General features: G+C 36.0%; 1 protein-coding gene across 4 annotated transcripts in view; it reads left to right on the forward strand.

Moving 5' to 3' along the window:
- The window catches only part of SOX5 (SRY-box transcription factor 5), a 398,183-nt gene that overhangs the window by 261,834 nt on the left and 122,383 nt on the right, over positions 1 to 13,966 (forward strand). For all 4 annotated transcript variants that reach the window (XM_029955693.1, XM_029955690.1, XM_029955691.1 and 1 more), the window contains one exon: positions 10,866 to 10,986. In XM_029955693.1, the coding sequence (XP_029811553.1) occupies positions 10,866 to 10,986 (121 nt within the window). The remainder of the gene's footprint in view (positions 1 to 10,865; positions 10,987 to 13,966) is intronic.

The following is a 13,966-nucleotide window of genomic DNA, read 5'->3' on the forward strand; positions in this document are numbered from 1 at the left end:
AAAAATATTAAGAAAAGAAAACCCTCTTACATGCATAAATGAAAGATGGCACACAAAGAACTCACATCTTTTCAAGCTTCAATAGTAAATATTCTGCTACTATATATTAAATACTGCATGGTTTGCCCAAGCTAAGATGAAACCACATCATGAATCAATTTAAAGAGAGAGAGAATCCCAAGCAGGCTCCATGCTGTCAATGCAGAGCCGGATGCAGGGATCAAACCCTGGAACCATGAGATCATGACCTGAGCCAAAATCAAGAGTTGGTTGTTCAACCCACTGAGCCACCCAGGTATCCCTACATTTTAGTAGATTCTTTAGTCACATATCAAAGAACTTTTTTCTATTTTCTACCAAATTAGGCTATGAAGACTCACAATTTAAGATCTTTAGAAGTCTTTAGAATAGTAATTCCTATATTAAATATTCTTATATGATATGCCAGGCTCAGTAAATGGTCTATTACATCTGTGTGTTTTTCTGTTTAATTTTCAGATCATTAAAGTAGTATGTATACACATTGAAAATTTTAAAAACACTGTGGACAGAAACAATAAAACAAGAATAAATGTAAAATGAAGATGAAAATCAAAGTCAAAAGCCATCCTTGTGATAAAAATTTCTCAAAACATAATAGAATTTTATCTTTGAAAGATAATTTAAATGTGGTCCATCTTTATGCTGAGCAAATAATATGGGAATTTTGACAATGTTTCCATACTCTTTTTATATAAATCTATTTTTTTATTTCAGAAGATTATTACATTTTTGTTTTATAGTTAAGAGGACTCAAAAATAAGTGTGAGCTTATTGTTTTGGCTAACTATATGATTGTGGGTAAATTTCCAAAGTATTTGTTTGCCTTTCCAATTTCCTTATTTTCTTTTTAATTTTTGTAATGTTTATTTATTTTTGAGAGAAAGAGAGAGAGCATAAGCAGGGGAGGGGCAGAGAGAGAGAGGGAGACACAAAATTGAAAGCACCCTCTAAGCTCTGAGCTGTCAGCCCAATGCGGGGCCCAAACTCACAAACTGTGAGATCATGACCGAAGCTGAACTAGACCGCTTAACCAACTAAGCCACCCAGGTGCCCCATTTCCAGTTTTTTTATTAATAAATTTGAAATAACAACACCAGACCTGCTGATCTCCAAGAGGTAGGATAAAGTATAATTGAACTAATTTATGTCAAAGGACTTTACAAAAATACAAAATAATAATATAAAAATTAAAAAATCATAAAACATTATTCTAACACCAGACGTGATTATTTCAAAGCACATTTAATCCTGCTTCAGATAGTAGTGAAGTTATATATTTTTTAATGTGGTCTTTTTGAGTTTTGTTTATTTTTTTAAAATTGAGATCCAGTTCACATTCCATTTAATTCACCCTTTTTTAAAGCATACAATTCAGTTGTTTCAGTGCAGTCATGGTGTTTTTTTCTAACTGTCCCCACTGTCTAATTCCGGAACACTTCATGACTCCAAAAAGAAACCCTGTATGCGTTAGCAGTCACTTCCAGTTTAACCCTCCTTACAAAGTAACAATTCTTTGGCGGTATAATATTTTAAAGAACTTATGTTGAACTGAGATTTATGTTGCATGAGAAAAAAAATCACTAATAATCTATTATAGGCCATTGAGCAAAACATCAGAAATCAGAAATCAATATATAGTGAATTTTATAAATTTTTCTAATGATGGTGTCCTGAGAAATGTAATTGAAAAATATATTATATTTCCTGTTGGCCATTATATTTTATGTTGTCTTTCATTTGCATGTAAATGACAATTGACAGAGTAATGCATGATATAACATAAGATTGTACTAGGGTTGGCAAGCCTGGTTCTGTTCGTGCGAACGGAGATCCATGCATACTCCTGTGAACTAGGCTGTTTTGTTGTCAGGCACCATGAGAAGTGATACAAATAGTCTCACACGTTGGAAGGAACAAATAGAGTTGCATTATAAAGAAAGACTTTCCTTTTATCAAGTAACAACTATCAAGCTACATAAAATATTGCTTTTAAGAAAGAGATGATAACCTAATCCTGAATAATGCATCTTTTAAGATATTTTAATCATTGCCTTTTTAATTCTTTCATTCAGCTCAAAATTGTTCTTGGCAAACGGAATGGCTGTTTTTCCCATATTCTTTCACAATTGCTTCTTATTTAACACCGTATTTTTGCCACCCTCAAGTTTCTATGATTATCAACTTTTTAAATAGAGATTTTTCCTTAAGTCAGCAAAGACACTTGGTTTAAGCATGTTTCATGTTCATAAGAAATACCATCATTTTGGTTGATATGAGTTTAATGTATATTAAAATAGTGGTTTATAAGAATGTAATGCCTAAATGTTGTAAATAAATAAAAGGCGCTATTAGACAAGAAAACTACTTAAGTGAAACCTGCACAGTATTACGAATGAAATTTTATTGCTTTAGAGTGACAGAGGTCTTAATTCTACATCATTTGAAAGTAGTTGTAGGCTGGCAACAATGCCAACAATAAGCACATCATGCAAAAGTAAAAAATGCAATAGTGAAATGAGCCATTGAAAGGAAGAGTCAGTGACCATATAATATTTCAGTTTCTATTATATCTAGTAGCAATCTGGTTAAAAAGAAATGACAGTTGCCCTGAAGGAAATAGAGTGGAGGTATTATTGTAGTAGTAGTTTGGAAAGAAAATTGCACTGTGTCTTGACTGGATTATTTCTCTATCCTTATAAACTATCTCCACCTCTCTGTGGTGCTGCCTCTTGCCTTCTTTATACAAATTGAGTTTGTATCATCTGAACTCATAGGGCCCAGGGGCCCTTCGGTGACAGAGAGGAGGAGGAAAGGGGGAATTAGAAAAAGAAAATGTGACAGGCAGTTTTGAAAAGAAAAGCAATTTTCCTTGTGGGTCTGTTCCTAAATAGGAGTTCTTCAATGCAATATTTTGCTTCTGCAGAGCAGTCAGTCAGAATCAAGTGCATGCTTGTGCTGCTTTGCGGGGCTTGGCACTGACAGGTTTTACTTAGGAGGGGTGGGAGTCCAGGGGGACTGGATGTGGGGAAGCTAGTAGTTTGGCTGTCTCAGCCCTGGAGGCAGAGTTAGCACTTGTGATGGGACAAAAGTATTTGTAGTCATCAGATAACTTTGCAGTCAGCTTCAATAGCATCACTCGGGGTTTTTTTCCTACTTTTTTTTTTTTTTTTAATTTTGGCAGCCAAGCTCTTAGTAGAACCATCTGTCTTTCTATTAGTATTTTTGAGGCCTGTTTTGAAGCCACTTTGCTTGGCAAAGTCACTTTCATCCTTGGAAACGATTTTTAAAAAAAGTTCTGTGGCTTTTTGCCGAAGAAGAGTACTATGTAAAAAAATCCACATGGCTGTTCATTTTTGTTCTGAAAGAATATGGCTACTTTGCCTTTGTCTTAAATCACATGAAATTAGAGGTGATACAACTCCAGTGTGGCTGTTGGGAAGTGAGAAGCAGGCTTGCAATGTTAGCAGTGTTTTTATGTCTCTGTAACTCTCAATGAGATTTTCTTTAGTCTTCCTAGTAGATTAATTGGAAGATAAAATTGACTCCTTTATTCTTAATTTTAGTGTAGTTTTTTTTTTCCTAAACACCATTGCGTTGGGTAGGATAAACGGACAAACCCACTTTCTATTATATCTGAAATGAAAAACCACAAACTGTTAGTGGTCATTGAAGATCCCATGACTCTTCTGCTAATGGTAGAAAGTCAGCTTTGTGACCCTGGTTGCTCCAGTTTGGGTAATTATATCCTGCCTACCTAAACCCCTCTTGTAATCTCATTTGGATATTATATTCTTCATTTTCTCAAAAACTACGGTGTACTATCACTGTGTGCTTCTGAACAGCTGCTGTGTTCCCCCTGAAGGTGGCTGAATTTCAGCTGTAGGTGAACTGATCCCTAAAGATGATGTGTGCTTGAACACGACATGCTCATCGGACTGAACTCTTGAGGAACATTTGAAAGTTTTAGGTTTTAAATTTTATTTGTACTTGTGATGATTTAAATCATAAGCCGCCTTTCATTACAACATTTGTGTATATAGTTTAAGCAAATGTACCACCATCACCTAACTTCCTGTTGTTTGAGCTCTCACACAAACTGCTCCTTGATACTGATATAGAGTCCCTCTAGTTTATTTGATTTCTGTATTTTTCCAGTCTAGTAACCCCTTCCAGGTCTCTTTTCCTGGGGTAGAGCCCAGGGCCCATTGTTACTCTAAAGCAACTTTGGTTTCCTCTTAATATCCTTGCTGAATTTCCCACAATCTCCTTCTCTTCCCCAACCTGAATGCTAGAATTTACCTTCTCTGCTCTTCAAGCATAGTGACAGGCACTATGAGAAAAGTCACAGCAAATGGAAGACTCACAGAATATATATATATTCTTCTTCATATGTATATATATAAATAAGATATTTTGTTATAAGTTATATATACATATATATTAGGTGCAGAGATTTCTCATATGCCCACATATATATAGCATCTACCCCATCATCAACATGCCCCCACTTTTTTCTAAACATTTCTTGGCTTTTTCGCCTTATATTTAACCCTCTTGTAACTAATCAAACCCTCATAATCTATTGCCAGGCTGACTCAATCAGCTTCCTACCTGGTCTCTATGCTTGGTCTTTTAAATCTCTTCTCCATATACCCATCAGAGTATTCTACCTAATCTACTTAAAATCCCTCCCTGGGTCCCTGCAGCCTCAGGGGAAATTTTGTGCTTCTTACCCTGTTACACAGACTCATTCAGACAGACCGTTTCACCACTGGTCTTTCCGCTTACCTTTTTGTGATCCCAGACTGCTCAGATGGTGTCCCACTCACATGAAGCTTTTCCTTATCCCTGTTTCTTTCCTCATGTCTCCTCTTTGCTTAGAATTCTTTCCCTACACTCGCATCTCTTTGCCTCGCTAACTCCTACTTATCCATTCAGGCCCTGTACCTGTTATAGCTATCCCCATAAGGCTTTCCTTGGTTTCTCCTGGCTATGTTAGGACTCTCTCATTTGCTTCCATAGTCTCCTATACAGGTCTCTATTACTGAAATAATGGCAGTGGACTATAGTTACCTAAATACCTATTTGCCCCACCAGACCCAGAGCTCCTAGAAAGCAGGCATTATATGTGAACTCATCTTTGTATCCCTCGTTACAAAAAAGTGCATGTTCTGCTTAGTGAAATTGTTGATTAAGTGAAATTAATAAACAGAGCCATATGACTGAAAGCTAAAAGAATAATCTTAAGTAGCTACTCGTTTATTAGTTTCAGGGAGTCATTGAAGGGTTCTGCAATAGAACACTTACTTAAAATATAAACCATTTAACCATGGATAATTAATAAATATTAACTTGTTTTTTTCTACAAGTATCGTAATGTGACTGATTTGTGTTAGATTCTTAAGATTTTAGAGGACAAGATTACACTATGTGGTAGAGTGATGAAACATAATACACTGTCTTAAAGGAAGTAGCCTCTTAAATTTATTGTGGGTTATTCTAACTAGGGAGTAACATGCTGCCTATTAAAAGGATTAAAATTTTGTGACAAAATAATTATATTGAAACGTAATTATAAATGTCACACATTTTAAACCTTAATTAGAAGCTTAAAAGGAATTTCACACATTAAGTGAAAGAAAATAAATGAAGTTAATAGTGAATAGGATTTGGAAATACTCAATTTCAAGTTCGTAAGTGTGAATTACTAACCCTTTAAGAGACTAGTTTTAGAATTTGTCCAGACATTACAATGCTGTTTTGAAGTGATCTGTCCTTTTCTCCCAAAGGGTGACTAAATTTCAGTGGAAGTGAACTGAAAATTAGTTAAGATATAGCAGTAATGCAATTGGTACTCATGTGCACTAGTTATGTTCTATAAAGTTGCCATGAGTACTGAATTAGCAAATAGCGAATAGTTGTGCCTGGGAAAAATACAGTTAGGCTCCTAAGTGTCTTTGGTCACACCATTTTTATCACCTGATCCACACATAACTTTGTTTTATATGTTTCTTTTTAAAGACACCTTATTAATATTTATTATTGATTTTATATGCATTTTAAACAGTGAAATCACCAACCAAATTTCTTACTAGTATGCACATGTCTGTGCGTGACTGCAAAAGCACTGGTACCAGTATCTCTGCGGAGGGGATAAGGAACAAATTCTAGTGAGTAGGCCAGTGTGCACATACGGATTCTACAAATAGTGATCCACTGTATTTTGAGATGCCTTTGTAGTTGCATATGTGGATTAGCCACACATTTTGATATTTATTTTACTCTTTATTCTGAGTTTTCATACAATGCCTATAATCTGTTATATGATAATCTAAAGTAAACTCATTATTGGGATCATGAAGTGAGACTTATTCACCACTATGGTTCCTTTCTTTCCCTTGTAGTTTCAACCTCCCCTCCAACTTCTCTCACTGTGCGAGAAAAGAGAACTAGGTTAAGAGTTCAGAGATATAGTTCAGTGTTAACTTTTTACTCTTACCTTGAGGTGGGAACTTGAACAATTTATATGGCCAAGGCATTATTTCCTTCCCATTCAGCCAAATGGTTATGTTGTGCCAATCTCTAGGTTATTTCTCAACCTTAAAACTCTGTTATTCTATATATGCAGATCTTGGAAAGCTTAGACACTAAAACAAATTATAACACTAAGGAAAAATGCATTTCCATAATCATACTAGGGCAAAAGGCTTAGAATACATAGATATTTAAAAACATAGAAATATATTACAATTTATTATTTCAAATACTCAAATTTTGGGGTGCCTAGGTGGCACAGTCAGCTAAGCATCTGACTCTTGATCTCTCACAGGTCATGTTCTCATGGTTCACAAGTTCAAGCCCTGCATGGGGCTCTGTGCTGACAGTGTGGAACCTGGTTCAGAGTTTCTCTCTCCCTCGCTCTCTGCTCCCCACCCCCTGGCTCATGCTATCTCTAAATACTAAAGTAATTAATTAAAAATATTTTTAAAAGATGTAATTTATTTTTTTAATGTTTATTTTTTGGGGGGACAGAGTGTGAGCAGGGGATGGGCAGAGAGAAAGGGAGAAACAGAATCCAAAGCAGGCTTCAGACTCTGAGGTATTAGCCCAGAGCCTGATGCGGGGCTCGAACTCACAAACAGTGAGAACATGACCTGAGCCAAAATCAGACGCTCAACTGACTGAGCCACCCAGGCACCCCAAAACAGATGAAATTTCAAAGGTGGTAATATAGGGGCACCTGGGTTTATCAGTCAGCTAAGAATCCTACTCTTGGTTTTGGGTCAGGTCATGATCTTCGTTTGTGAGTTCTAGCACCGCCTGGGGCTCTGCACTGACAGCACAGAACCTGCTTGGGATCTGTCTCTCCCTCTTTCTTTGCCCCTCCCCAGCTCACTCACTCTCTTTCTCTCTCTCTCTCTCTCTCTCTCTCTCAAAAAGTAAACATAATAAAGATATTTTTTAATTGGGGCTATATAGTTTGTTCTTGTTTTTTATTCATGAATTATCAATACATATAGTAGTTTCAGCTGCTATGCTAAGCTTTCTAGGGGTACAATAAGTAAGTTACAACCTAAATAAGCTCATAGGTCATAAGGGAGATTCAAGTTATACAAGTAACTGTTATTCAATACAGTAAGTATTGTATTAGCTTTAGGAGGTTAAAAGAAGTAACAGTTCTTTCTGCCTGAAAATTGGCACCACAAGAAAGAAGTGTTTCACAGGCAAACACATTATGTGGGTCTCAAAAGCTTTTGAAAAATAAGTAGAATTTTGCCAAGAAGAAAAGGAAAAGAGAAATCACTCAAAACAGAGGAGAAAATGCTTTTGAGCACACTCGGGCATGGAAAAACACGGAGTATGCAAGGAACTCTTCATGCTCCTTTGAGGCAAAAGTACAGGAACTGAAGCAGGGCAACATCTCCGGAAATGGAGACTGAGGACAGATTGTGAAGAATCTTGACTACCATGCTGAAGGGTTTGGTTGTGACTCTCTAGGTAAAAGCAAACCATTAAAAGTTTCTCACAAAAGGGACATATAAAAAGAGAGAAAAGAATCAATTAGAAGGAATTCTATGAGCAATCTAGCTTAATGTCTGGTTCTATCCTGTGGGCACCAGAACCTGTAAAAATCAGGCAGTGTCCCTTTCAGCTACTTATATATCTGAAGGTGCTTTGTGACCCAAGGCAAAACATGAAGACAAAAAGATTAGTTGACAGAGACTGAAAGCATTCTATACAACCGTACTTCGATGTGGATGTACATTGGAATCATCAGGGGAACTTTAAAAAAAAAATTGCTGCTGGCTGGGTCTCACCCCTATTGATTCAAATTCAATTGGCGTGGGAAGAAGTCTGGGCATTGAGAATTTTTCAAAGCTTGCCAGGTGATTCTAATATACATTCGAGTTTGAAAACTGCACTAAAACAAGCACCTATTGTTTCTGCAGTTCTAGAAGCTACGTTTCCCAAATTTTAAGCTATCTGAAATTTGGATACTTCTTATAACTCTTCTATGTCTTTCATTTGCAGTTTCTTTCTTCTTCCCTCTAAAATGCTCTTGTTAAAGTTATGTGTCCATCATATAACCAATAGTGTCTTCGAAAGGAGATGTACTGTGTAAAATATAGTAACTTATAAACAATAAAATATAAAATATATACAGGAGCTGGTTTTCTGTTCATTCCTTGCTCATTATTCTGGTCAGCGCCCCCTTCTTGCACTGAACTAGCCCCCATGCTGCTTTGCTTTCTGATTTCTACCTCTTACTTTGACCACTTATCCCTACCTACTTGCTCCATATGCAGTCTCTTATTTGGAGTCTTTAGTCAATTGTTTTCCATTGGTTTCTACATGATGGATATCTTTCCTCCAGCATGCTCAAAACATGCTGGCTGTAGTGATAGGAACCTTTCACTCTAACCTTAAGACACTGTCTTTTTGTATTCTTGTTTGTTGTCATTCCCTTTTAGTTTCACTCTGGTGACAATGATAGGTTTAAAATCCTTTTGGCTAAAAGAAATGCTTTCCCATTTGGAGTCATTGCTGAAAACAGATCTCTCATTCTTAGAGTGCTTATTTTTCTCTCTGTCTCTGTGTCTGTGTCTCTTTCCCCCTCCCTCCCACCCTTTTCTCAAACATCACCCCACCCCCACCCCACAGTGCAGACACTCACCTACCAAAAATCTCAGAAATAGTTCAGAAGTTTACTGTAAAGATGAAATAATGGACAGACTGTAGGTGGCCTTTTAAAGTGAGAAATGATGAGCACTATGAGAATCCTAAGTGCCCCAAGAATGTTCAGTGCCAATGGGTGAAAGAGAAAACAAATCCGAGAGAGTGTTCAGGGTTGCTGTTAGGATTAGCAACTGAATGAATTTGCAATCTTTTTTGGATATTTTGTTTTCTTAGTCTTCTATCATTATCCCCACTGTAATACAAGGGGCATAGGCTCTTATACATAGTAAGTGTTCATTAAATATTTTCCAGGGGAGCCTGTGTGGCTCAGTTGGTTAAACTTCTGACTTCGGATCAGGTCATGATCTCACCGCTCATGAGTTTGAGCCCTGTGTTAGGCTCTGTGCTGACAGCTCGGAGCCTAGAGCCTGCTTTGGATTCTTTGTCTCCCTCTCTCTCTGTCCCTCCCCTGTTCACAGTCTGTCTGTCTGTCTCTCTCTCAAAAATTGATAAACATTACAAAAAAATTTTAAAAAAGTTTTAGAAATAGGACAACAAAAGAAGACAAAATATAAACATTTAAAATTTTTTAATATTTTCCAAATAATTGAATTAATATGTGGAAAAAGTAGTAAGAGAGACTAAGGTGTCAGATATGTATGTGATTTTTAGCATGACCCTAAATTTTCAGTCATATATTTAATGAAAAACACTATCCAATAATCACATTTACCGGGGAAATTTTGCTTAATAATTATTTGGGAGAAATATTTTCATTACGCTAACCTTTGCGTGTATCAGTAATGTGTGGACATTGCAGCATAAATGACTACATTAGGTTGTATTTTTAGAAATCTCTGCTCAGTTCTAAGAAGATAGTTATTCTGTTATGCTGAGTTGTTTATTTACTGATGTGAACCCTATATTCTGAGAGTGACATCTGCAAATTAAAGCATATTCCAAAGATGGCAACCAAAACCCAGAGCGTTTGGTTTAAGGAGTGGTTCAATTGCTTGTGAAAGGATAGATGATGACAAAAGAGTGTAACAGAGCAGGATCCAAGGGACTGGATTTCAGAACTAGTCTAACTCCCATTCCATGGCCAGGTCAGATCTCTTTTGGCCCCAGTTACCTTTCTATAAACAAAAGGGAAAGTCTTAGCAACTAAGTTTCTTTCTCAGCTCTTTTGTTCAAAAAAATGTTGATATTTTGTGAACATGAGAATTATCTTCAAATAATGAAAAGCTATTTATATGTAAAATGATACCAATTTAGTTTTGTTTTAGAAGGTAGAATTAGCCCTAATGGAATTTATAGAAGGAGATTTTAATTCAACCTAAGGGTAATTTTTTAAACATTACATTAATGAAACAAGAAAAAGCCTTATTGTATGAAGTAGGGATGCTTCATGTGGATATCATGTAGGGAAATTATTCATCAGGTTAGAAAGTGAACTTGGTAACACCTTCCAACTAGAAGATATTTTAATTTTGCTAAGGCATGACCTCAGGCCCAGTGTTTAAGCAAGCTTGTTTGCCAGCATGTTAGACTGAACAAATGGTTTCCTTTTGTCATAAAGTAAGGAGGATGGGAATCATGGGGCACCAAAACTTCGTCTCTTTGATTCGCTCTATCACGTTCAGCAGGTTCAAGGTCAACTGCCGCCATTAATGATTCCCGTGTTCCCCCCTGATCAACGGACACTGGCTGCTGCTGCCCAGCAAGGATTCCTTCTTCCTCCAGGCTTCAGCTATAAGGCTGGATGTAGTAAGTACCGTTGATTTTCCATTTGGGAGTGGGTGGAGGGCATGGCTTTAAATTAGGCAATTTAATATTCCTGCCACACCAAGAAATGAGATCACTCATATAGCATTTTTATTTTAAAGAGGAAACAAGCTGAAAGTGTAGAAAAGGATTTATGTTGGTATTTAAAAGAACTTAGATTATTTCTATGCTTCTAAAGCCAATATTTGCTCTTAATAATTCAGTTTCATAACTTCCATTTCTAGTGTGTTTTATAATACGACTATAATTTTCAGGTTCAATTTGTTTTTGCAAAGGTACGATAGGAAGATGCTTTCCAATTGCTTTCCACTGCCTTTTAAGATAAACTCAAATTTCCTAATGTGACTTAGTTGGCCTTTCCTTATCTGTCTCCTCCCTACACTTACAGCCTAATTTCTCACTAGTCTTCTTTTAGTTCTTAGACCTAACTATACTCTTTCTTGACTCTTACATTCTCAGTGTTTACTCTCTTCAGTGTTCTGGACATCTTTCAAGTCAGATCAGGGAGAACTTGCCTAACTTGGTTAGATCCCTTTCTCTTAGTTCCTTTGTATCCTGTACATTTTCTCTTCTATTTTAATTTTAAGTAATTTCTGTGAGGACAAGTGCTGGTTCTGTCTTATTCATTGTTGTATCTAAACTTTTAGTACAACATTTAATTACTTGTTAAATGAATGAATGAATGACCACTCATTACAGACACTACAAAGGGCATTTTTGCACTAAGTGAGAAGTTATCTTAAGATAACTGTGTATATTGCTTATTAACTTTAGATGCCTGTGATTTTATGACTTTTTTCTTGTTTTGTTTAATCAAAATTGAAATTGTATGTTGTTAGTTGTGGAAACACTCTAATAACTTCAATTTCTAAGATTTGAATAGGCAAAATGGGGGTGTGTGGGTGGCTCAGTCGATCGAGGTCCCACTTCGGCTCAGGACAGGATCTCACAGCTTCTGGGTTCAAGCCCTGCATCAAGCTCTGTGCTGACAGCTCAGATCCTGGCCCCTGCTTCCAATTCTGTGTGTCCCTCTTTCTCTCTGCCCCTCCCCTGCTCATGATCTGTCTCTGTCTAAGTCTCTGTCTCTCAAAAATAAATAAATGTTAAAAAAAAATAAATAGGCAAAATGCCAACTCTAATCTCTTAAATAAAAATTGTAACAAATTGCAAAGAAAGACTAGACGACTGAGAACCATATTTTCTAGAACATTATTAGAGCCAGAAAGAATAGAGAGGTCGTTTATTAAAATATTTTTATTGATAGAAGTAGAACATCATTGGAAACAATTAATGAAACGTCACCATCCTTTAGATATTCATGTAGAATATTGTTTTGTAAAGTCCAGTATATGTGTGTTCATTTATATGTTAATAAATTGTCCCATTAGCATGGCATAACATCTTGCTATGCTTCAGTACCTACTGCATTTGTGAAACTCTATCCATCATTGCTAGAGATCAGAGTAAAGCTTCCTGTAAAAACGATGTCTAAAATTTTTACATTTTAACATTTATTCCTAGTCTTTAAACATTTCACCATATAATATTGAATAATTGGAATACATTTTTTTAATATACAAAGGCATTTGAGAAGAGTAGATTGCAACTACAGAGTCTAGGTAAAAGTGAACCGAACTCAGGACTGTAAAAATTCACACTTGTATATTTTGCCCTTTGCAGTTTTTACACTACTTTTTCACATCTTTCTCTTGACTTTGGTTTCATGTGTTTTAAGATCATGTTCTCACTCTGGGTCCTGAATTTATTCATTTAATAATATTTTCCACATTATTCTAACCTTGTAGATCGATTCATTCAGAAACATTAACATTTTTTATGATTAAGGACTATATTTATATTCCAAATATTTAAATTGTAAGAATAATTTAAATTCTAAATATAGAATTTTAAACTCTGCTGCTACAGTAAATTCTGAGTTTTTAATCATAAAATATTTTTTTCTTTTGTTTTGTTTCCATTTTCCTAAGGAGTTACTATTCATATTAAACACATGTTGCCAATGTGTTTTTTGTAACCTTGGTTACTAAAGAAAAAAAAAAGACACTTTTAAAAATCATCAGTTGCCTCAGATGGCACCTGCAATATATACATGTAGATTAGTTCTGTTTTCCAGAAAGAAATTTTTTGAGTAACTCTAGAAAAAGGTCCCATTAGCAGATATCGTGCTGAAGATAAAACCATATTGGTTATGAACAATAGCCTAACTCTAGACCTGGAAAAGGTCAAGAACACCTCTACCGCACTCCCATTTGACAGTTGGCATACTAAAGTTATTCGGTGCTAATGTGATGTGGCATGGAGACACGGTTCCCTTTCTAAACGTGTTCATCTATTAACCATTTGATATTTATGCCTTTGGTACTCAAAAATGTAAATAATACCACTTCTTTTGTAACCTTGGAAATAAAATAGAAGATAGCCATCACAGCCACTGGCAAGCTTGAAACTAGTATCATGCCAAACTCTGAAGCTCAGAAGCCAGTAGCACAAAAAAGTAACACCCTTGTTGATCCTCTGGCACTTTGAGCGGGTTTGGGTGGGAGCAGTAAGGAGTCCAGACTATTTCCTCCCTCATCACACAGCAGTTAAGAATGGAGATAGGAAAGGACATAAATCTTGCCATCTCTCCTCAGTGGGTCTTCTTATTATTTTCTCCCCAGAATTGTCAACCAAATGTCAGTTGTTTTAATTTGAGTATGATTATGTAGTTCTCAGTGAAGAAGACTGACCAACACATCTCAATTTGAGTTTCAAGCAAATAAGAAAGATGTATTTGGTGGTATTAAGAATTCAAAGCCTACTCACAGAAGGTATTCATGAAAAATTTTTCTGTTTAGACTATGTGTCTTGATCAAATAAATAAAATAAAAATCTCTGGAACTATACAAGAAAGTAAAATTTTCTCAAGAGGGAAAAGATAAAAACAGAAGTTGGGGAACTT

Source organism: Suricata suricatta, chromosome 10 (genome assembly GCF_006229205.1).
Source record: "Suricata suricatta isolate VVHF042 chromosome 10, meerkat_22Aug2017_6uvM2_HiC, whole genome shotgun sequence".
NCBI lineage: Eukaryota > Metazoa > Chordata > Mammalia > Carnivora > Herpestidae > Suricata > Suricata suricatta.